The 25,682-nt window shown below is 39.5% G+C and overlaps 1 protein-coding gene across 2 annotated transcripts in view; it reads right to left on the reverse strand.

Annotated features, from left to right (window-relative positions):
• Positions 1-25,682, reverse strand: part of dnah5 (dynein, axonemal, heavy chain 5) — a 174,692-nt gene that overhangs the window by 123,648 nt on the left and 25,362 nt on the right. For both annotated transcript variants that reach the window (XM_089117480.1, XM_089117479.1), the window contains exons 12-25: positions 24,731-24,838; positions 24,525-24,610; positions 24,012-24,333; positions 23,546-23,752; positions 19,910-20,081; positions 19,406-19,551; positions 16,303-16,471; positions 9,308-9,556; positions 8,772-8,968; positions 7,541-7,634; positions 6,865-7,004; positions 6,000-6,201; positions 5,415-5,650; positions 3,029-3,247 (exon numbers count right to left, since the gene is read on the reverse strand). In XM_089117480.1, coding sequence (XP_088973606.1) covers positions 3,029-3,247; positions 5,415-5,650; positions 6,000-6,201; positions 6,865-7,004; positions 7,541-7,634; positions 8,772-8,968; positions 9,308-9,556; positions 16,303-16,471; positions 19,406-19,551; positions 19,910-20,081; positions 23,546-23,752; positions 24,012-24,333; positions 24,525-24,610; positions 24,731-24,838 — 2,547 coding nt within the window. The remainder of the gene's footprint in view (positions 1-3,028; positions 3,248-5,414; positions 5,651-5,999; positions 6,202-6,864; positions 7,005-7,540; positions 7,635-8,771; positions 8,969-9,307; positions 9,557-16,302; positions 16,472-19,405; positions 19,552-19,909; positions 20,082-23,545; positions 23,753-24,011; positions 24,334-24,524; positions 24,611-24,730; positions 24,839-25,682) is intronic.

The raw sequence follows: 25,682 nt of genomic DNA on the forward strand, positions 1-25,682 counted from the left end.
ATATGTGTGCACCACGTCTGCTGTAAGGATTTTAAGATGGCAAGGTGCACCTAGAGAGTGGGACCCAAGGTAAGAAGCTGGGGTCTGAGCCACAGAGAGAGGATAAGTAGCCTGCGGCGGTTAACCCTTATCTGCCTTCAGGGATTGGCCCTAGGCTGAAATGGCTTTGAGCCACAACTGAAATGGTCTCATGTGCAAAAGGCCTGTGGGCCTTTCGGGATCATCGTGAAGGGCTTTTTAGATGCCATGAGATGAAATATTTGCTGATATGATGAACAGTACAATCTTGACCTTGCCTGGCTTTGGTATTCTCAATGTACCCGCATAGTGATCGAATCCAGTACGTCCAATAAATGTGTCGTTATCTGGGTAGGAGAGAGAACGCTATTGTTGACGTTGAATCTCAACCTCAGATCAACTAGATGAGTTAGTCGACATCTCTGTTTTGTAATGCCAGCTCTTGTAACTGTGTTAATATCAGCCAATTGTCTACGTGTATGTCATTCAAAATACAGATGCACTGGAGTCACAATGGAGACAGTGCTGCATCCATGCACTTTGTGTATGTGTAGCGTGATAAAGCTAGGCTGAATGGAAAAAACAGATATCGATAAGCTTCGCCCACGAAAGCGAACCTCAGGAACTTCCTGTGTTGTGGTATATTTCAATGTGAAAATTTGCATCTTTGAGATCGATGGTGACGAACCATTCGCAATGTTGAAATTGTGACACAATCATCTTTACAGTACCTTGATCTTGAGCTTTCTAACAGAACGGTTGAAGCCTTGAAGATCTAAATTTGGACGCAACACCCCATCTTTCTAAGGAAACAGGAAGTATCTGATGTAGTACCCTAGCTGACTCTCTCTTTCTGGGAGGGGAACATGTTCTATGGTCCCTTTGACTAGAGGAGATTTGAGCTCTTGTGACGGTAAGTGTGCCTGCTCTAGTTACACTGTAGTGAGGACCACACCATTGATTCGCAGAGAATGCGAACAAATTGATTCCTTTAACCTTTTTCTACTTTTGATAGGACCCCAGGCAGTAGGTTCAGCCCATTTTCATACCAAGACGTCAGATAACTGACCATACATCAACATCTGACGCTAGTTAGATGACGAAATCTAATCCTAACCCTACCCCAGACCTAAACCAACCGACCTCATCTAACTGACGCTAAAGGTAAAGCGTCAGTTGGATGACGCCCTAGGATCGTCATCTAACTGACGTTAAAGGCCCTAAAACATTGGATATTGACGTATGGTCAAAAGCGTCAGTTAGATGACGTCTTGGGATGAGAATGTGTTGGTAGGTTCTCTGAATAGGGCACCAATTTTGATAGTTCCCATCAGGGGGATGTTGTGAATATTTGATATCCAATATTTGCCGGAAACTGCTGCCCCCCGAAACACCAGAGGCGGCAGGGTTGGTACAGAGATTTTGTGGGGGAGCCGGGAAGAGGCGGGCTGATTTATTTTTATTCGCCCCGTCCACCCCTACAGAGCTGGGCGCAAGACCATCAGGATTTCCTCTTTTTGGAGATGATAGTCCTGAGGTCTGGCCTTTTTGGAGGCTGCTGAGGGCGGTGAGCCAGTCCCCAGTCTTGATGAGGAGAGCTTGACTCAGCCATGCCTCATGTTTTACAGAAGGACTGGAACGAGGCTGGGTGGCCGGCAGCCCCTCTCCCTGAGTGAGGCGAGAAAGGAATTGCATGAATAGTTCCTCGAGTTTCTTCACCTCCGAAACCTGCTGAAGACTGTATTAACAGAGTCACCTGGCAGGCCAGAAGGTGAGATAGGGGCATCAAGCAGGAACACTCGGTCCATGTCCTTGATGGCTGTGAGAAATCTGTCTACCAGTTTAGAGCGTTTTGGGCTCTCTTGTTCGTGTGGCAAGACTAGCTGTAGTCTGGCCACCGCGCGGACAACCACCTCAAAGTGAGTAATTCCTCACAAGCTTTATCATCACGCGAGGAATGCTCTGCAACTCATAATCCATAACGGATTCAAGAGATTCATTATCATCTGCACGAGCCGAAGAAGCCAGGGTGTGTTTCAGGATAAAACAAAAGGACATCTGGGTCTGGAGAGAGTGCGAGTGATAGTGACGGACCCGTCTCTCACCCCTCAGATCCATTCACGAGCCCCATGATGGCATAACGGTGATGGCCCTTGGAAGTAAGCAAGATGAGCGCGTAGCGTCTTAACCATGAATAAATCACAATGCTCGCCCTCCTGCAAAGCAAGGGCAGCGTGCTCATCCCCCAAACAAACAAAGCAATACTGGTGTGTCGCATTTACTTTGCACACCACTCATTTTTCTTTTCGTTTTTCACTTATTTAAAAGAGAGAATTTTCTGTGCATTGCCTTGTGAAAACTAACTTCTAGCAAAGAGACAGATTGAGCTTGAGTTCCACATACATACAGTATGGTCCACTCTCCGAAAAAAAGGTACGAAAGCTGTCACTGGGGTGGTACCTTTTCAAAAGGTACACTTTTGTACCTAAAGGGTGCATATTGGTACCTTCATGGTACATATTTGTACAATTATGGTACCAATATGCACCCTTTAGGTACAAAAGTACTTACACGTGTACCTTTTTGAAAAGGTATCGCCCCAGTGACAGCTTTCGTACCTTTTCTGACAGTGTCTGAAGACAAAAATACCTGTAGATGCACCTGTGGCACATTTAATTGTAGCCTCTGATGAGCATTAATTCCAATGACGTCACTGTCTGAGGCTATAAAAGGCACACATATATTTCACTGTTCATTAAAAAAGTGTTTGCCAGAGCGCCAAATCAAGCACAGGATTGAGAGTAGCTTTTGAAAGGGAACATCAGTTGCTTCAAAGAATCACAAAGATTTTTGTGTGGCTTGATATCTGGCATTACATGTTACATAATTCCCAAAGGAATATAAATGCAGGAAAACATTGTGTTTGGGCTTGAAACCATAATTGCCTGAGGGATTGTCTCAAAGCAAAGAGAAGTGGATGGATAGATTTTACCTGCCTCTCAGGACTCACCCTATCATAGTCATTGTAGAAGTACTGGCAGTCTTCCACAAAGGTCTCAACATTTTTGATGAGTTCTCCTCTGAAGTTTGGTTGGAGGGACACCAGCTCATTCTGCACCTCTGTGCTACGGGAAAGCAGTTTCTCCCAGGTGTACCGAAGTGTGTCCACTTTCTCTGCTTCCTCTTTGGCAATCAATAATCCATACTTATGTAGCATGGCGTACGATTCCTGCAGGCCAAAACCAGGGAAAGAGACATTGCACTCCTAGGATAATTCATAAGTGCTTTATGTTCTGTACCTGTTTAATTTTTTAATGATTCAGCAAAAATACATATTAAAATGAATACAATTTGGACAATAATTTTTTTTTAAATAAATAATAACAATAATCTGTCATTATTTACCCCCTATGATTTATTTATTTATTTGTATGTATGTACTGTATGTCTGTATGTGGAACATAAGATTTCTTCACAGCTCCAAAAAGCAGGAAAAAAATTCTGTTCAACATACACGTTATACATACAGTACTGTATATTCAAGGTCTTCTTTAATTAAAGGACAACTCCGGTGCAAAATGAACCTTTGGTCTAATTACACATTGCTACCTAGTGAACCGTTATCTGAGATTAGAGTGTCCAGACAATTTAATAAGAAGATATTTTATACACACAGTCAACTTTGCGAATACAGGAAGAAGCCATCTTTGAAAAATAGTCTCTACCAGTCGATCTACGAACGCCGATCCTAGTGCGATGAACTGGGCAGAATCTCATATGGTCCGTTGTTTCCGGAAAAAAACACAAACACGAACCGTTTTCTTCTCTTCAATATGTACACGTAGCTATGGAAGCTTGTTTCCGCCATTGAATAAAAAATATAATAAAGAATTGTGACTTTTTATCTTACAATTCTGACTTTTTTTCTCACAATTCTGACTTTTTTTCTCACAATTGCGAGTTTATATCTCACAATTCTGACTTTATTTCTCAGAATTGCGTGATATAAAGTCGCAATTGCGAGTTATAAAGTCAGAATTGTGTGTTATAAAGTCAGAATTGCGAGATATAAAGTCAGAATTGCGTGATATAAAGTCAGAATTGTGAGATATAAAGTCGCAATTCTGAGAAAAAAAGACAGAAGTGTGACTTTTTTTCTCACAATTGCGAGTTTACATCTCGCAATTCTGACTTTATAACACATAATTGCGAGTTTATATGTCGAAATTCTGACATCTTTTCTCAGAATTGTGAGATATAAACTCGCAATTGCGACTTATTAGGCCAATTCTTTTTCCCCCATCAGAAGAGTTTAAATCTCACAATTCTGACTTTATATCATGCAATTCTGACTTTAAAACTCGCAATTGCGACTTTATATCACGCAATTCTGACTTTATAACTCGCATTGCGACTTTATATCACGCAATTCTGACTTTGTGTCTCGCAATTCTGACTTTATAACTCGCAATTGCGACTTTATATCACGCAATTCTGACTTTTTATCTCGCAATTGCGACTTTATATCACGCAATTCTGACTTTTTATCTCGCAATTCTGACTTTATAACTCGCAATTGCGACTTTATATCTCGCAATTCTGACTTTTTATCTCGCAATTGCGACTTTATATCACGCAATTCTGACTTTATATCTCGCAATTCTGACTTTATATCTCGCAATTCTGACTTTATAACTCGCAATTGCGACTTTATATCACGCAATTCGGACTTTTTATCTCGCAATTGTGAGAAAAAAAGTCAGAATTGTGAGATAAAAAGTCGCAATTATTTATTTTATTTTTTTATTCAGTGGCGGAAACAAGCTTCCATACGTAGCCTACTGTTCGCGCTCACTTTATTCACATCTCACCAGCACACTTGGATCAGCGTTCGTAGATCGACTGGTAGAGACTATTTTTCAAAGATGGCTTCTTCCTGTATTCGCGAAGTTGACTGTGTGTATAAAATATCTTCTTATTAAACTGTATGGACACTGACAAAGTTCTCAATGCTTCGGTTTGAATCTAGGGACCCTTATTATGCTGTCGTGTTACTGTGGGGCTATTTTGAGTATTGTTAGTGGTAATAACAAGCGATTTTTATTTGTCATTACTCTATGCCCTATATACTAGCATTATACTAGCGTTATAAGCTATACTGTTTTTAGAGACAAAACTATTTACATTCGGCAATCATGAAAACAAATCTCAGATAACGGTTGACTAGGTAACGATGTGTAATTCGACCAAAGGTTCATTTTGCGCCAGAGTTGTCCTTTAAGTTGAAGGAAATTATTATTAGGAGTTGTGCCAGCTGTGGTCACCATGAATTATAGTTACATGAAAAAGACAAAAATGTCATGTCAAATGTTACTTGTCTTTTCATTTGTCTGTACCTCAATTGGACCGACTTGAAAGTCTATGGAGATCTGGTGTTCTCTGATCTCTTTGAGTGTTGCCATGGCGATACGAATATCATCCAAGTCTTTAATCTGCCTGTTGAGTTTCTTGCTCGCCTCATCTATAAAAGTGAAGATTTGTTCCATCTCCATATGATACTTCCTGTTGCAATGGTGACCAAAATCCACCATCCAGCTCTTTGTCTCAGCAGTAAGGGCCAACTTTAGATCCACTGTAGGTAAATTCAGCAACACACACAGAATAAAGGGGCCTTTTGTAGCGTGATAATAATAACAATAATACAAATAATAAAGTCACTCCCCCCCCCAAAAAAAAAAAGCTGTAAATCTGCTAGCAAGCACTGCTACATATGTATCATAAAGGCTTGAAATAATAATAATTAATTCATCTAAATTAAATAAAAAAGTTAACCTACAAACAATTGCAGCAATAATAAGCAAGGTCCCTGTATTGAAGCAATCAGTAGCTGTGCCATTTTAATAAACATATCTCTTGACTTTCTGCTAAGCTCTCTATCACTGCTAGAACACTTAGTTTCTGTTGATTCAGAGTCTGTTTACCTGTATATAGTGCCAGAGCTCCTACTGAGATAAACTCAGGTTCTGCATTAATCTCTAGCTCCAGATCTCTGTAGTACAAGATCTGAGACTCAAATTCAGAAAGAAGAGGGTTCCCCTGAATGAATTTCTGGATGGTTTCCTCTCTATCTTCCTTCCAGATGTGGTGATAGAGGCTAAAGCGATCCAAAGCATTCATAATTTCCTGTGTAACAGTACATGACAAGTATCACACATTACACATCAAACAATATCACATTGTCACATTATAAACACAACCGAATGAAGCAAACATATTCAGCAAAGGCTATGTAGACTTGTTCATATGGGACAATCATATTTTTGACTTGTAAATAATAAGTATGTTTTATATGCCTTAAAGGAAAGTGGCAAATTCTGAATAAGCATGTTTAGCGTGCTGTGAATTGCCAAAGAAAATCATTTAAAATGATTCCTCAGTTTGTAAAGGTGTTTATAGTAGTGTTTACAGTAATACATTTACAATAGATGTCTATGGGTCAAGGAATTTGAGAGGGTTTAGAAAGCAGATATGTGCAGCTCATATTTTTCTAAAAGTGCTAATATTGATTCTCCACTACAAAACAAATATGCTGAAGTTCTGTTCTAGGTCAGAGGATGGCTTTCTGGTTATGCCTTAATTGACACAATAATTCCTGCATTTTATTCAATCTAGAATTTTCCATTCAATGGGATTAATATTGTTGCCTAGTTTTCAAATAAATAAATTGAATTTGAATTATTTTAGTCTGTGGGCAAATCTCAATGGTAAATGGATTGATAATAGTCAGAGACAAAAAACAAACAAACAAACAAACAAAAAAAACATTAGAACAACAAAAATTCAGACCTTCTTAGAGGAGTTGATGGATGTACTAAGCACAGACACTAGCTTGACAATTTCTTTGTTCTCAGAGATGGTTTTGTGGTAGTTCTTGATTTGGGTGGGAATGGCCTGGTTTGCAGATGCTGATATATCTGAGGTACTGCCTTCAGGAGGGAAAAAAAATACACAAAGAGTGATTCAATTTAATAAACAAGAGCAGAGAGGAGCTGTAAGAGAAGAATATGTCTGAAAAACAGTAATATAATATTTTCGCCTCAAATCAATTCTATGAAGGACCCTTTATCTTTGATCTATTTTAAGGGATGGAGGATTTACAGACAGAGTCTCTTCATTACAGTAGGCAGAGATATGTTGTTTTGGCACTGCTGTAGTCAATTTTGTGTCAGTTTCCCTTATTCTGAGAGCGAGTGAGCGATAGAGAGAGAACAAAGAATGTGGATAAATTTTATATGACACTAAGAACATGTCACCACTTCATAAAATCACATCCACTGTCTTTGCATTCATTATCTTCTTTATATACCTTTCATTTATCAAATGGGTGGAGATCAGCTTATCCATCCAGAGCTTTTATTTTCAGTCATTTTAAAGACAATTTTTCAACTGACCATGGACCAAGGTTAGTTCTTGATTTGCTCTGCTGAGCTGTGTAATTACAGAGAGTGAGGAAAAGTCGTACCAGCGAAGCTGCGATAGGTTGATTCACCGTCTTCTGATTCACTCTCTTCTTTGTTCTGTTTCAGAGCGGCCATGCGTCGCTCACTCATTTTCCTCTGTGACAATAAAAAACAAAAGTTTGACATTTTGCATGCATTACACACAAATAAGAAACGCATAGATTTGGTATTGCAACTTTTAAGTTCACACCAGTTCAAGAAAACTAAATAATTACAAAGTATGAAAGTAAAAGGAGAATAAAATAATAGGTAAAGTACATAATAGGTTACTTAAAGTCAACATAAAATAGTTTTTAAACCCATTTTACTTCTATAATGTGACATTTTCAAGTGTCTTTAACAAAAACCAAAGCAATGTTGAACTTTTTATCAAGGGTTGAAAAATAAGAGGCCTTGGTGACATCAGCTAAAAAACGAGTTTCAGGGTTCTGCATTTGAATGAAAGAAAATGTATGTTACAATAGAACAAATAAACAAATTAATAGTGCTTTATGTTTCTCAGATAAGTCTAACAGTATTCAAGTACAGAAATTGAATGATCAAATGTAAAATAAATGCAAATTCTTTATTGTATAACTTAAATGTAAATAATCTAAATTTTAAGTGTGAATTATTAATTTTAAAGCTACTTAAAATAAGTTATCACTCCACCACATCCGTGACGTCATAAACCAACGTGGTTGAACGGCAACTTTGCCAATATGGTTTTGGGAAACAGTCGTGACTAGCTATATTTCTTCTTTACCATCATACTATGGTAGTGAAGCATCGAGTTACATCGTTGTACGGGAAACACAACACTGTACGGGTCAACTATGATCCCTTTATTTGACATCGCACATTGTGAGATGTGACTTTTGCGAATGCGCACATTGTGATACCGATGCTAAAACGATATAAATCGTGCAGCCCAACTCAGTATGAATAAACACAGCCTGGTTTTAAAGCCTGTTTATTTCTTAAAAAGTTAACTTAGTCAAAAGTTAATTTTCTTTTTTCTTTTTTTTTGGAACAAAAAAAAAAAAAAAGCTTCGGCAGACACAACAGTGTCTGTTTACTAATGTATACCAAAAAAAGAAGACGGCTTGATTCATTACAGCATGCATTGATTTACTATGACAGGCGCTTCAAACAGTGAGATGATCGCATTCAGTAAGTGAGGGATGCATTCATGGATAAAAATGAGTGTTTGTTTTGGTATGGAAAGACATTAATGACAAATAAAAATAAAACCTTGGAAATTCTCTCTTTACTCCACTGTCCAACTCCTTTACTGACGTTGACCACACAGTCCACAGCTTTGTTCAAGGCTTGCTGAACCTCATCTAGCCCTGGAACCATGATGATGTTGGGGATGGCTAAACACACTCCAGCCTTAAAGATGGGCTGCGACCCACTGCCCTTCTGCCGACTGGGGGAATCTGCTTCTGCTGCATGGGAAGTGGAGTTAGAGTTGGTCAACCAAATGATTATAGGAAGCTTTGGGCTTGGAAAAAAATAAATAAATGTGAGGTCACATGTTCAGTCGCTTGGCAAAATTGGTCTTTTCGATAAGAAGCCACAAATTCTCCACACAGACTTTGCTCAATTTCAAGTTGGTAGCATGTTGCACTGACCAACAAAAAGCTGCTTGGTTTAAAAGTGACTTCTGCACTACGCTAATAGACGATAGACCTTTTTTGCCTGTCACATTTCAATAAAAACTTTTCTGAATCAATGGACTGAACTAAAAATGAATTCGCTAAATTATTATCAGAAAAACAACCAACCCAGAAATTGCATCAGGGATATCGTGTGGATACGCTTGCGCAGGGTCTCCAATGTGTTACGGGTGAGGCGCAGTAATGCATCCACATTCCGATGGTTAAAATGAGAAAGAAGCTCCTTTGCCTCCTCCTCCATCACCTTCATCAGATCCCTCTTTTTCTTCTTTCTCATCAGTGGGGAAGACGGGCCAACGCTATGGGCCGTGGTGCTACGTGAAAAGAGGCGACCCTCGGATTTACATTCCTCCTCTCCTTTGAATAAATAGAACAGAACATGTTGTATTCAATATTACACTGTAGTGATTTCAAACGTGCCACCATTCAACTTTGAAGACGTATTAGAGCGTGAATTATTGCGGTTTGGCAAGATTGTGTGTCCGTTAAGAGAGATTTCCATGAGGTGTTAGCAACCGGTATTGAAGCATGTTATTTATTTTAGTTGGAAGGTTTACATGTTTTTTAGATTCAGCAGATCATACACTTAACATCTCTTTTCATATAAAACATGAAGAAGGATCATATATGATTTATGCAACTACTCAGGCTGCTTCTATACATATAGGTCAGGAGGAGACTTCTGGCCTCACATCTGAGACACTCAGAGATACTTCAGAGATGCCAGTGGTAGAGGTAACCAGGGGCGTAATTTGCGGGTGGGACGGGTGGGACATGTCCCCACCACTTTTTGCCAGGGTCAGTATTGTCCCCACCACTTTTTAAAAGCTCTCGTGGCACGGATAGCTAACAGTAGAAATAAATAAAACATCTCCAACTGACAGACCATTAATTTAGTTCGTTTGTAAAATAAAAGAAGCGATCTAGCCCTGAAATACGTTGTTTTTTAAATCAAGTGATCAAAGTGCTCTTTGCCGCCTGCGATCGGTAGCGTGGTTACAGTGTATCTCGTGGCTCACACACAGTCTTCACATCTTCACAAGCGCGCTTCAATCCGTTTCGAAGACTATTTGTTCGTTCCGTTGCAGAGCATGTGAGCGGAGTGGAGCGCGAACGGGCGGATCTTGGACAGAGCGCAGAATGGCATTTTTTAAAAGGACGGAGCGTCGTCCTATTTCCCGCTCCAATTTCGCTCCGCTCACACCACGAGTCTGACTCCATTTCTTTTCCCCGCCTGGCTAAAGAGGCTCGCATTGTGTTCAGCATCCCAAGGGCAGAGAGGGTTTTCTCCGCAACCACCGCATGAGTCTGAAGCCTCAGACATTGTCCAAACTTGTGTTCTTGAAGGTGAACTCAAAAGAACTGTAGATAAGGAAAACAATTCATTTTCTTTCTTTCTTTCTTTTTTTTTTTAAGTTTGACAAAATAAGCCATTTAAATTGTAATCCATGCACTCAGCGCAAAAGTTCAGTTATACGAATTTTGGCCTAATAGTTCATTTAGCATACTTTTAAAACGTTGATGTAGCCTACAGTATATAGCCGGTATATTTTTAATTATATATAATTATAAATAAAAATATAATATAATATATATATATATATATATATATATATATATAATTATATATAATTTTATTTATTCGTTTAATTTTACAGCATTTTTTTGTACAATTGATATGAGCATAATTTTATTTTATTTGTGAGCGCTGTGCAAACGTTTAGTTATCAAAATGTTGGCCTAATAGTTAATTTACTTTTTAAATGTTTATGTAGGCCTTTATTTATTTTTTTTACATTTTTGTTTATACACTTATTTTTTAATCTTTATTTATATTATTAGGCCCATTTATTTGTTTAATTGTACAGCAGTTTGTGTGTACAATGGATAGGGTATAAGCCAATTTAAATTTTAATTGTGTGCGTTCCGCAAAAAATCAGTTATCAAAATTCTGTCCTAATAGTTAATTTACTTTTAAAACTTTTATGTATATTATTTTTGTTTATATAATTTTTATTCATATTATTAAGTCAATTTATTTGTTTAATTTTACAGGACTCTCTGTATGGTTATTCCACTGCACATGTTGTAAAGTCGGATTTATGTTTTTATTCACGTGTCACGTGATTCATTTATTTATACACATGTCCCACCCACTTTTTAAAACAAAGTTACGCCACTGGAGGTAACAAGTTAGAATACTGATAATGCTGGTAAAGGTAATTTACCACGCAAGCCAAAAACCAATGGCGACAAAGGCGAAAGAAGGCCCAGTACTAGTACTGATCAGTATAATATCTCTTTGTATACTTAGAGGAAATTGATCAGTTTCTAGACAATACATTTGGAAAGCAGGTTAATGTTAAGGACTTTTTATCTGATGTAGAGAAGGTTGTAAAGTCATTTACATTTCTTCAGAAGACTGTGGGGGTAATTTACTATCTCTTGAGTAAAATTAAGTTCAATTTTCCGTCTAAACAAGTTAAAAAGTATAGAAATAATAGAGAAAAAAGTAGGGGAGAGCGGGGCACAACCTAACGCATTTTGGTTTTGGCTCAGTTAATTAAAAAATAATTAGGTTGGATTAATATTTTTTTTACACAAGCAACATACACATCTCTGCTTCAAATGAACACTTAAAGTTTTTTTCTAGGACCTACCATTTTCGTACAGTTGCACTAAAAATGACAGAAGTGCAAATGTTACAACTTACCCCATATATGGGGTTAATTGTAACAGACAGAGGGGTTAGTTTTAACACTTGTGTGTAACACACTTAATTCAGTACAATTTTATTTGTATAGTTTTATATTGTTTGTGCATCTGTATAGACAGATATCCATACATCCATCCCTCATCCAATCATCCTTCTATTGTGGGTCAATATCAAGGATAGAGACATAGAAAAGGGTTGTACAGTTTTGCAATAAATACTAATAAATACAATTATAAAATATTGTAATTGCAATTAAATTAGATTTGTGTGTGGCAGCTGCATGTACAATTATTATTATTATTATTAATAATAATAACAGTAATAATCACAAATGAGCTTAAAATAATAATTTTAAGGTTTTATTGCATTAAAAACAGGCCATATTTTTAATAAATAAACAAGTTATCATTCATTTCATTAATTTTTTCATAAATTTTAAACATTTTAAATTCCAACATTGTTTGTGGAAGTCCAACAAAGTTAAATGTATACTCAAACCTGAAAAGTTGTGAGGCTCCGTTTTCATTTGATTATCGTTGTACACTTGGCGTCTTGTTTGTAACACTGTGTTACAACGAACCCCACTGTGTATTACATATTTTAAGCCTAGCTAACAGTCGCTAGGAATTGCTGACAAGTTTCAAAACGGTGCTATGTTTGAGCCAACAAGACAGTGATATAAGGCAATATAAAGTTAGATTTGGAAACTTATACACCCAACTCAGAAACCGAAAAAAAAATCTATGATGAAAAAAAAAATACTTTAATGGTGTCAAAACACTCTTTGTCAAGTATCTTCACGAAATATAATCAAAATTTTCCGCAAATTCGCGGGAGACCGTCTTCTGGCAACAAGAGAAAAATATCGTAAACACAGCCTGCTTGATCCTGACGAACTATGTAAACGGTCCGTGTTACATTTAACCCCGCGTTAGGTTGTGCCCCGCACTCCCCTACTTTTGTAATTGACCTTATGAGTTAAAAAAAAATATGAATGCAGGGGTGCAATATTTTTCTCTCCAGATATAATAGTTTGTGTCATTATGTTCATGTTATAAGTTCATGTAAAAATAAAGGAACATGTAAATGGGCAGCACAGTCTCATCACAAGACGTCATATAACTGACGTCTTGGGACGTCTTTTGACCATAGGTCAATATCCGCCTTTTTAGGGTACCCTTAAACGTCGGTTAGATGACGTTATCGGATCCTAACCCTACCCCAGACCCAAACCTACCCCTAAACCTACCCCGTCACCTAACTGACCTTAAAGGTAAAGTGTCAGTTATGACGTCCCAGGATCGTTATATAACCGACGCATACCCTAAAAAGGCGGATATGGTCAAAAGACGTCCCAAGACGTCAGTTATATGACTTCTTGGGATGAGACTGTGTTAAAATGGTAGACTTCTTGTAGTGAAGGCTGATATTGAAGGAGTTCGTTTTTATTTTGTAAATGTACAGTATATGCACCTAATGTGGGGCATGAACGAGTTATCTTTTTCAGTATGTTAAGTAATGTCTTAAATCAGTGTTCTGATTGTAATATAATTATGGGAGGCGATTGGAGCTGTACTGAAAATTGGACTGTTGATCGTACCAATGAAGAACCTATTTTAGTCTTGATCTCTGTTATAGAAGATAATTAGAAAAATAGATATTTTAGATGTGTAAGTGAGACAATATACTTGGATTAAAATGATGGATAAGAGAGTTAGTGTTGCTCGACTGGAATGGATCTATGTGTCCAATCATTTTAGTAGTCGGATTATTTTTTGTTTGTTTGTTTGTTTGTTTTTTCATTCCATAGGGTTCACTGATCATCATTTGGTTTTTCTCACTATATTTTTTTTTCAAGTGTATAAAAAAAAGACTTATTGGCATATTAACATTATATATCTTTAGGGTATACATTTTTGTGAGCATTTGAAACTTTTTGTCAACAGTGGAGATTCTATAAAAGCACTTTTGATCATTTAAACAGTGGTGGGAAAAAGGAAAAAACAAATATTATTATTATTTTTTTTTTTTTTTGCAACACACTGATAATTCCACTAAAAAAAAATGGAAACCATTCAGTCAATTGAGAAGGATATATCAAATATGGAGGTGGGTCTAATTCATAGATATGGGGCTCTGTCTTGCACCCGGTGCAAATGACTTTATTCACTGATGCATTTATCATTCCTATTTTGCACTCGCGCAAAGCAGGCTTTTTCCCTCCAAAGACGCACGTCGGTAAACTAGGAAATTAACTTGCGCTCCCCGGGCGGGTCAGCGCAAAAAGGAGGCGTGTTTTGGCACAAACAATCCCTGGTGCTATTTTACAGTTCCAGAAAACAATTGCGCCAATGACCAGAAAAAAACCCGGTCTAAAGTCAGTTGCGCGTACATTCAGATGCTATTTTAAGCGTGCATGCTTGGCCATAATACAGAGAACAACGCACATACACTGTAAATGATTCTCTCAGCTACACATTTTACTTTTTGCAAATGATACATTATTATAAGGAAACATTTATAAACATAAGGGAAATTATTGTTGTGTACATGACGATGGGAAAAATAGGCATAAAGCTTACACATTTACCCAAATTATCAAAAGCATGTTTAACCGAAGCTAATTTGGGTGGGTTTTTCTCATCCCCAATGTCACTTCTCTTTCTTTTACGGCCCTGACGAGAACAATCTCCTCGTCTGTGAACCGATTGAAGCGCGCCTGGTAAATGCGCCATTATAATAGTATTGCGCCACGGAACAAGCACACCTCGTTCATCATGCTCTTAAAGGGAATGTGAGATGACACTCTTATTGGTTTGTTTCCCGTTATGCCCAAACCACACCTATGAATGATGAAGCTACTCTAGACCAACCCCTTTTAGATTTGCGCCAGGCACAAGAGGCATTTATCCCGCCGGTTAAATAGCAACAGCGCCGGGATCCGCCCACAAAGTTACTTGCTTTGTGCTTTGACACTTGCGTTTCAGATCGTTAAAATAGGGCCAATGATCTGCTTTATAACCAGCAAGGAAAAAAAGAGGATTGAGGTTGTTTTTCAATGAAAGGGTGAATTGAGCTCTAGTAAGGTCTTGATTTGTCTCTGTTAATGACACGAATGCCCTAATAAAGACCATCTGAACTGAAGCGATGTGTTTGTGTAAGAAACAATATACATATTTACAACTTTATGAAGTAAAATAACTAGCTTCCAGCCAAACAAACATATGGATTCCACTTATGTGAGTAATCCGACATACTGTTGATATTTACGCTATACGCCATGACGCTACTTCCGACGTCTCAAGTTGTGTAAGTTGCACTTTAGGCGTAAGTGGAATCCGTATGTTCGTTTAGCCGAAGCTAGTTATTTTACTTTATAAACGCATCGGTTCGCTTCGGAAGGCCTTTATTTTTTAACCCCTCCGAGCCATGTGGAGCAAATTTTCCTTGAGCTTTTGACATCTAAGAGGTCATCATATTATAAGAATATCCTGTAAGTTTCAGAACTGAAAACATCCTTGTTAGTCCAATAAAAGCTTTTATTGACACCAGCCTCTGCAAATGACTCATTTTTAAAAGTGGGAAACTATGACATCAAAGAGGATAAAACACCACCCCCACAGAAGAAGATCAATGCCTAATTCAACATGGCCAGTTTAGCCACGCCCACCAATTTGCGCATTTCACGCATAGCTAAATAACATAGGCCTACCTCGTGATGACAAACCGGAGATACCGAGCAATGCAGAATATTGTGCAGTGCCTGGTTGTGGAAGAAGACAGTGGCTGTATGCTTCCTCTGGATTGTAATAGGACTGCATAGATAGACGTTCCAGCTGATGAGGGTAAAACATCTCTTCTGTTCGCTTCATTTCACTGAGGATTGTTTTGCAAACAAGACTGGATTTGCAGACCGATTAAGAGTAGAGGGTGCTGTGCCGTCTATATTGGATCTGACAGGAATTGTGCAACACACGGACTCTGGGTCGAACATGTATGGGTGAATCATTCCAGTTTCCATTTTACAACATTGGACGTTTTCAAAGTAATTTCCCCAACGGGTGAGTTCAAAGTCATTATATAATATGCAAAACTGTTATCCACTCACAGCAGTGGGAATTTACTTCCAAGTCTTTTAGTGGCGATTTAGTGGCTATCTGTTGAGTCATAGAATGTGATTATCGGTCAATGCCGATACACAACTTCTCGATCGGAGCAGCCCCACATACCTCATTTCCTCAAATTGAGTATATGTTTGTTAAATTGATTGAAATTGATGAATTTATATATTGATTATATATATATATATATATATATATATATATTGTCGGGGGGGCATGCAATTTCTAGAGCATATACCACATGGATGATCAACAACAGGTCTTACCATCACTGTCCATCGGCTCCACTTTACTCTCTGTCCTGCTTTCATCACGGTTTCTCTCTTGTTCCTCTTTATGCTCAAATTCCAGTAACATGTTAATCAGCTCATTGGCTGCCTCCTCCACCAATGAGCTTTTGGTATGCAGCATTTGGGCTCCTTTGATGCAAAGCTCCTAAAATGAGAAATAAATTGAATGATGATGATCAGATTGGTTATTTCTTCAGCCAGAAAACGTCTCAGGTTCCATGTGTAACCATGGTTCCCTGAGAGAGGAACAAGTGAACGAGAAAAAAAATAAAAACATTCTCAAAGACGTTCGAGGGGGGGAGAGAGAGGCAGATTAAAGATGGTGAGAGTGATCGGGACTCTCTCTGCTCATTTCTCTCTACAAGCGCAGCAGTCCATCATCTACATTACTCACCCAGTCAAATAAGGCTACGGGCTGGGGAGATGCTGGCCCGTAGCCTACTTCCTGCGATGTGACTATCGTGGATGGGCATATCATGATATCGATGCTAAAATGATACGTCATGCAGCCCAAGCGAGAATACTCTTCAGACACTTTGCACTTCCAGCACCTGCTTCAGCACATTATGTGACGTGTAATGTATGCGTTTGTGCAAAAACAAACACCTCCGCCCCCACACTCACATCTACAGACACGTCAAACAGGAATGATTATCGACCTGTTCACATTGGCCCTATCCTAACATCAGAACGATACCGATATGTAAAAAATTGACCATGTAGGACGATATTATATCGGCGGCTGATATATCACGCACCACTAGTGGGAACTCAACGTTGCATCAGATGACTCAATGGGGATGTCAATACCAACTATGCCATGCAGACCAGTGCCTACAGATATTAGAACATTAGGCACTGAAACTTAAAAAGTCAGCCAGCGAATGGAAACTACCTGCACAACATTGCATTGGGAAGGAGCGTAATCTCACTTAATCCCTCATGAGCCTCTATAGGGGATTAGCACGCTTCCGGGTTTCATGGGCGGGATTTGTCAACTTTGTGCATGTCCACTTCCGACGCAGTTCAACAATGGCTGAGACGAAGGCTATATATGTCACTGCTCTGTTCCACTTTGTAAATCTAACCAACGACCCCAACCCTACTTAAGTTTTCATGGATTCCCGACTGAATTGAGTATAAGGAAGAAGTGGATTAAAACTTTAAAATAAAACAAGGTAGCACGTTTATTTGCAGCCGGCACTTTAGTGAATCAGACTAATTTACCAGGGATGACGTATAAATAAACTTAGTATTGTCTGTCATCAGTTCGCCAGGGAGATCGGTAATTCAACGGAGTAGCAGTGCACAAAGATCACTGAATCCGGAAGTATTACGTATCAGTGTGATAATCCCCTATTAAGCCATCCCTGGCGAGGGCTCAGGTATATTAGGAGAAGCCTGCACTCACCGAGGAATCAACTGCCCAAAGTAGGTTGACTGCACCAGTGCCTCTCTAAATCTGTACACTACTGTCTCTGTAAGGCAAAGAATGGCTGTTCCCATGAACCTGACACCTCAGTGTACAGCTCTGGAAGAAATGGAAGGCTCACTGGAGCAGTACACTTATGACTGCTTACGGTCTTGCGCTTACAAACTCAGGTGCCAGAGATCTATTATAGGACGCAACCCCACATCCTTCTTGGGAACTATGAAGTACCGGATGTAGAACCTGGACTCCCTGTCTGGCAGAGGAACATATTCCATGGCCTCCTTAACCAACAGGGATTGAACTTCCTGTTTCATGACCCGAACCTGCTCTGGGTCGACCACAGTCCAGACCACCCCGTTGGACCTCGGGGGAGGGGAACTGAACTGTAGTCTATAACCCAGCTCTACAGTATGCAGGGCCCACGCAGATATATTTGGAAGGCATGGCATTCGGAAGGCCATGCGCCGAGATAATCTAATAAGGGAACCAGCCTCTCGAGGCTGACCTCGGGTGTTAACCGATACTCGTTTCCGACCCCCTGAAGTGGCTGACCGGCAGGGAGTAGTCGAGAACGATTGTCGGTGTGCGGACGTGAACGCTGCCCAGCCACAGGTCTTTCTAGAGGTGGCTGAGGCGGCGCAAGGTACGCGGGAAAACAGTGATGCCCGAGACGTACTGGACAGCGGGAACACAGCACTGATTTCCCAAGAGCTCCGGAAGGGAGGCGACCTCGATCTCTCCATGCCGGGGGGGACAGCTCTCAGCAGTCTGGCCGCAGCCTGGCCGCAAGTCCTTGTGGCGAACACTGCAGCGTGCATTCGCTGAAAACCGATATGTCCCGAAGCGCACCTGACGCTAGATACAACATTTTCTGAGGGCTCGGCGGAGGACCGATTCTCGCATCCTCCACGGGGAGGACAGCCCTGCTATTTTCGTCTTGTTTTCGATACCCTGAAGCGGAGGACCGGCAGGGAAAAATTTAAAACGATTTTCGACGTTCGCTGCTCACCATTTTAATTCATCAGAATTAAATGCGGCCATAATCACCAAAAATACTGTTTTAATATTATTTACAGTTTCGTTATCTACACGCTGCCTCGGCAAACGCGAGAATCGAGCCATAACAATAGTTTGCCATGTTTCCTTCTCTTTCACACACTGCAATCTTCACACAGCACACAATCAATCGGCTTCCTGAAGACATTTAAACTGATGATGTGTTTTTAATTGATCTTTTTAAACGCTGGGGAGAACCGTGTGACATCATCACTGCGTCCGCCATGTTTGGTTACTTGGTACACGTGACTCAGACACCGGGTCCTGCAGGACGAGTCACCATTTTTTGTAATTTTGCTGGTCTATGCGTATTTGGCGTGCTGTCCAGGGGGAGGGCTCCGAGCTCCCAGAGTATCCCCCAAACCCCCCTTCTAGTCGTAAATGTTTATGACTAGAAGAGTGGAGAAGGGGTGGTGGAGGGATGCTGCTAAATTCTCAATGGATTGAGGTGAGACTGCTGAATCTACAGTATATACACCTCTTATCATTGATTGCTGAGTGCTCTCCACCCACGTTAATTATCTGAACATGCTCCTCCCGAACTTTGTTAATAAAACATAATTTGTTTTATGTATATGTATGTGTGTGTACCTTGGTGGTCTGAACAAACTCCTCGCAGGTGCATGGCTCATCTTCAGGAAGCACACACAATGTAGCTGTGCTCATTTCCTGCAGAACAGCATCGATTCTAAACTCAACCAGGTCATTCACTCTGTGCAGCAGAAGTTCAAGGTTGTCTGTGAACCAGAAGAAAGAACCCTTTCAGATTTATAATCACACTGGCCACAATTATAAGCAAGCATTATATGTACACTACAAGGACGAAAGTATGTGGACATCCCTTTGTGCTTGTGTCTAAATGGGAGAAAACCCTGGCAGACATGTTCCCACATAAAATAGAAAGCCTTCCAAGAAGAGCGGAGGCTTTTATAGTGGCACTTAAGGGCCAGATTCTAATTAATGCAGGTAGCCTTGAAATTAAAAGTTGAACAAAGTATATACAGGTATGGGGGTGTTTGGGTATCCACATACTTGTGGCCATTTACTGTAGTGAATGTTACTGATGTGGGGATGGAAATTGACTAACTAACTCACCGAGTGCAGCAGTGATTCGATTAAGGTATTTCTCTATGTTTAGGGAGCTCCAATTGAGGGAGGTCAGACCGGGCAGGATGGCCTCATCTACTTTGGCGACGTGTGGCATGAGCAGTTGTTCAAAGGCTGGCTGGATCTTAGACCTCACCCTAGAGTTCTCTGTCATCATCAACTGAGGCAAGAAACATATAAGGCAAAAAGCACACAAAAAAAGAAAATGACCTTTTTAGTAAAGCTATGCATATCAGAGCACAGTACCATACCACTGACCTGATGGGCTAAGTTGAATGTTTTGGAGGAAAAAAACATCAGGATGAAAGAAATTGAATTGATATCAAGCACAAAATGTGAATGGTGATATAAGCAGTATTACATAAACATTAGATAAACAACGTCATTAAACATATAAACATTGATCAATGCAAATATATAAAGTACAAAAAATGGTCAACAGAAGCTAAAATATGCTTGCTATGCTATGCTTTGAAGGAATATTGATGCCGCATCATGCTGTTGACACAATGGGAAGGCCTTCTGAGCATGTAAGCGTCATGTGTAGTACACACCAAAACATTGGCCTAGGAAAAAGTCAGATGACACAATGCAGTGTGTAATCAATTCTATAAAATAACTGTTCCTAGCGGGGTTTCTGCCCCATCTCCACTAAAAACAAATGTGTGCTGTTTCAGGGCACCAACATTGTTCCCTCCCTCACTTTTAACAAAAGTGTCAAATTTGTTTCCCTTGCAGAGAAGTTAAGAGCAATGAAACTTCAGGCCAATATCTCTAAGTGGGTACTTCGAACAATAGAAAATGGTCACAGGATCCAGTTCAGGTATCGTCCACTGCGTTTCAACGGTGTGCTTATAACAGTAAAGCCAGTTTCTTGCGCTTCTGGCCAAAGGGGCAATGGGGCGAGTTTTCCTACCAGAAAGGTAGTAAGGGTTGGCATCTGGGTGCTAAATGACATCGACGACTAGCTCATTATCACCAGATTACGAGAGTTGGCAGTTCCACATTGAGAGGTTGTTCCCGCTTATGTCAAGAATTTAGTTTTGAGACTAAATCTAAACAAGACCAATCTGTCCATGGCAGAAAACAATGTTTCTCAGGGAGGTTTGGGGTTTGACCAAGATGCGGGCGCAATTGTCCCAAACTTGGGTGTTTTCTTTTCACACCACGGTAGGCAGTCCGAGGTTAGACAATGAGCTTTTCGTCCATCAATGCCAGGTTCTGATGGATCTTATGGCGGCAGCTGCCAACGTAATTCCGTTAGGCTTGCTGCACATGAGACCTGAGTGGTGAGTTCATGACACATGAGTAGTGGCTCAAAAGCAGAGGGTTTCAACCCTAATTAAAACCTGTTTATGGTAAGGGGCACATGCAGTGCTCTTTGTGGCCTTTCTCTCTGGATGCTTGATCCCCGGTTTCTCACCTTGGGTCCCTCTAGAAGTATTTTACAGTTGCAATATCATTACGATGGGCCTCTCTTATGTGCTGGGGAACGGTCACGGAAGCCCTTCCAGCTCAGGGTCTTTGGAAGGGCTATGTTCTTAGCAATAAAACACTTTCTCCAAGACCTGTATCATATGTTGGTGCGGACGGACAACAAATTGGTAGTCTCCTACATAAATCACAAGTGCGGGTTCCGTTCGGGCCCCCTGTTCAGGCTGGTCCAGCAGATCCAAGTTCATCCAACTCAGGGAGGATGGCAAACTGCTCTCACTGAGGGCACTGCTCTTATCAAGGGACACCTCAATTTGGGAGCAGAAGTCCTGTCAAGGCAAGGGCTGAGGCCAGGGATTGGCAAATCCACCCTCAAGTAGTGGAGTCCATTTGGCAGAAGTTTGGCCAGGCGGAAGAGGACTTGTTTGCCTTTGTCTTTGAGTGATATTTGTGCTGCGGCAGGCTGGTCCTCTCCACTCACATTCATCAGGTTTAATAGTGTGTATTTGAACTCAGCCCCAGGTTCTTCTTATACAGAGTCGTTCTTATAATACAGTGCTTGTGCAACTTTCCACAACCTGTGTGCAGGCATCATCTCAACATGGCGATGTGGGTACATGTGGCCGCATGTGGTGCCACAATTCGAGTACGCCTGCATGTCTTATTCAGACAAGTGAATATGGTGATGTTTTCGCCGCAGTGTTATTTATAGAATTGATTGTGCACTGTTTTGCGTCACCTGACTTCATCCTAGGCTAATGTTTTGGTGTGTGACAACACGTGACTCACGTTCCCATTGCGCCAACACCATGATGTGCCATCTTATATACTGTACATAGCCCTGTGACGTTACCATTTTTAGTCACCATAGTTACCCTCTCAGTCTAACCTGTTTCTTGTTAGCCTATTGTTTGCCTGTGTATATATACCCAGTGATTCAGTCTTTGTTTGTCAGTCATTGTCTTTACACCACTTTGTAAAGATGTTGTGAGCTTGTTTTCCAGATAATAAATATGCACTGTAGTTGTTTCTTAATTAATTTGCTCAAACAACCAGTTTACAATAAGTTTTATCGTAAGGAAATTGGACTGCATTTTATTTAGAGAATTGCCACTTTGAACTTTATTCTTATTCATTTTTTTTATCTGCCCTCATGATCTGTATGAGCCTAATGAAGGCCAATAACACACTACATTTATACACTAAGAAATATGCATACTTGGCATAGTTCTTTTTAGGATTTATAACACCACTGGTCACTATATGTTAAAATATGAATCATGTGTAGATACAGGGGTTGGACAAAAAAACTGAAACACCTGGTTTTACTACACAATAATTTGTTAGAATGGTGAGGGCCTCATTTTGCATCCAAATACAGCACCAATTGTCAGATAGAAGTCCTTCACAGTGACCAGAGGGATCATGAGCCGTTCCTCTTCCAGAACAGTGTCCAGGTCACTATATGATGCTGGTGGACTCGCTCCTCCAAAACACCTCAATAATATTCAGATCTGGTGACTGTCAGACCATGGGAGATGTTCAACGTCACTTTCATCTTCATCAAACCCTTCTGTCACAAGTCTTGCTGTGTGTGTTGGTGCATGATCATGCTGATACACGGTTTGAGCATCAGGTGCTCATGATCCTCCAGAAGGGTTTGGTAGTCCTCGGCACTGTCGTGTCCATCAAATACAATCAGGATTGTCATGATATTGGAGCTCAAACCATCACTGATCCAAAATCGCTTAACTCGTATGGATTACCTTTACAATGTCTTTATGAATTTAAGTTTGCTTCAATGGATGGACAAAATTAAGATGATATTAAAAATCTTCATTGTGTTCCAAAACAGAAGGAAGTTTTGTGTTTGGAGAATTTTTTACTCCAATTTTCAGAATTTTCAGAATTTTCATTTTTGTACAATTTTTGTTTCATTTTGTCCATTTTAGCACGAGAAATGGTGCTCCATTGTTTTCTATGCTGTTGCTTAATTGGTTCTTTAGCAATTAATCGTGTACAACATTAATAGATTATTTTCTACAATGGGATGCTATCTTTTCTGAAGGTAATTCATCCTGAAATAATCCGGACTGATTTCTTCACTAATTCATATCAACAAAAGTACAAAAGAGTGGACGTAGGGCATTGTATTGTACAACAAGGATACACATACTATATGATAGATACCTGAAGTTTATTGTAGTTCTTTTTGAAAACATCCTTTTTCCGCTGCAAGATGGCTGCAAAGGGTGGAATCTCAAGTCCCATTCCTAGCATGCAATCTGTCTCTCGAATCTGGGTCAAGATCTGGGGGTCAAAGTTCACATGCAGCTCCCCAGTTTCTGGACTCTTGACCAGTAAAGAGGCTTGCAGCCCCAATTTAACTGCCTCAGTCTATAGAAAGATATATAAATACACATGGCCATTATGTTAAAACATAAAGATGAATCATTAATTGAATTAGTGTACTTCTTAAAAGCTGATCGGAATTGATTTCTATCAATACAATATAATCTAAAAAGGGAAGAAAAGTACATTTAAGAATTTATTTTTCAAAGGCATCGATAACTGAAAGTGGCACATGAGCAAAGAGCCAAAAAAGCTTAAGCAAGTAGTCAACAGTACCTTCATTTGAATTGACAAGACAACTGACCTGTGCCATCCAGCTCTGATGATAAAGCACCTCAAACTCCAGCAAGACCTTGGCCACCCGATTGTAATTTCGAATGATGGGCTTGGCATCTGGGGTGCTGAGTACCCCGGGCAGCTGCTGGAAAAGATCCATGGGCTCCTGGATTCGACTGTAAAGCTGCCGAGCCCACATGATCTTCCCTGCGAACAGGGGGACGTCTGGAGCAATGGGGGGATCTGTCTTCTGTTTGGTGTATATTCGAGAGATCATCTCAATGTCCCTGCCAAAGTTTTGCAGAATTTTCTGGTACTTTTCACTGATGCCCAAGTCTGGGATGCCAAGCCTGGTGAATATTAAAAAAGAAGAAAAAAAGAAAGGAAAAAATGAATTCTTTGCAATCAGAGGAATCCGTTATTCAAAATTGCAATAAAATGTCACATTACTGTCATTTTTGATTAAATGAACGCAGCAACAGAATTAAAATTAAATACAAATCTTAAACTTTTGAATGATATACATAAAAATAGATCTTACCTTTCAAATTTCTTGAGCACATATAAAGCCCGCTCAGTATTTTGAATTTTGTCAAAGGTGTTGTCCATGAAAGTTTTCAGTTGGGTCTAGAAAGAAATATTTAAGAGCATCGTTTTAATCGGAAACAAATTCAAACAAATTCAAATAAATAAAAATATTAGTAATATCATAATAATTATATTTTAAACAATTAAAAACATACTTACATGTAGTTCACTAGTTTGTTTACAAAATTCATCATAGTCTTGATCAAAATCAGTCCTTCTTTGGTCCAGGAAACTGTATTGTTTTTTCTTCATGGTCAACACAATGGCCTGGACATACACAATTCGTAATAACAAAGAAACAAACAGCCGTCAGCTGATGTATACATGCACAAAAGTTTTCTTTTAATGGTCTTAACCATTTATTCACAAATCAATGTTTGGGAAATTAGTTCCACTGTTCCACTCAATGTTAATGGCTTCAAACGGTACCTGAGTAGTTGAAAAATGCAAGTTTAATGTGAGGACAAATATTGACTATATTGTTCAAATCTGAACTCTGACCAGGCCAAAACCATGAGCCTTGTGGATTTGTTCTCAAGCCACTTTTTGGTGGCTTATTGTCTTGTTGAAAAATAACACCTGATCATTCCTCTTTAGAAAACAACTTTTCATTTGAGGGAAGCAAGCCATTCTGCAATATTCTCCTGTACTCCAAAGCATTAGATGACGTTTCACAGTCGCTAAAAAGGCTCACACTGGTACCTCTTCCTCCTTGCTTCACTGCAAGAGATGCATTTATTATAAAAGATTTCTCAGCAGATTTTTGACATTTCTCTGGTGCATCACCATGCAACTCTTGCTTCTTTGTGAAATCCACTCACAACTTCCCATATTTTACCAAAAATTAATTCTGTCTTTGATGTTTTTAAATCAGCAATGGTTTTTTAAGTAGTGTATTTGCTTAAATTTAGTTAATTTCCTGACCAATAGTTTGTGGTTAAGACTATTAAAAGCTTAGTGTTCAGGAATTCTGGGAATGGCCCATTTTTTTTTTCTTTTCTTTATGGGATGCCCCCATAAAATGTCTTATTTATAGGATTATCAAAATATGGAATAGGAATTGTTCACCTACAATCAAAAATCTGTTATTCTGTCATCATTTATTCACCCT

Source organism: Pimephales promelas, chromosome 12, assembly GCF_988280905.1.
Source record: "Pimephales promelas chromosome 12, fPimPro1.hap1.1, whole genome shotgun sequence".
In the NCBI taxonomy this organism is placed as follows: domain Eukaryota; kingdom Metazoa; phylum Chordata; class Actinopteri; order Cypriniformes; family Leuciscidae; genus Pimephales; species Pimephales promelas.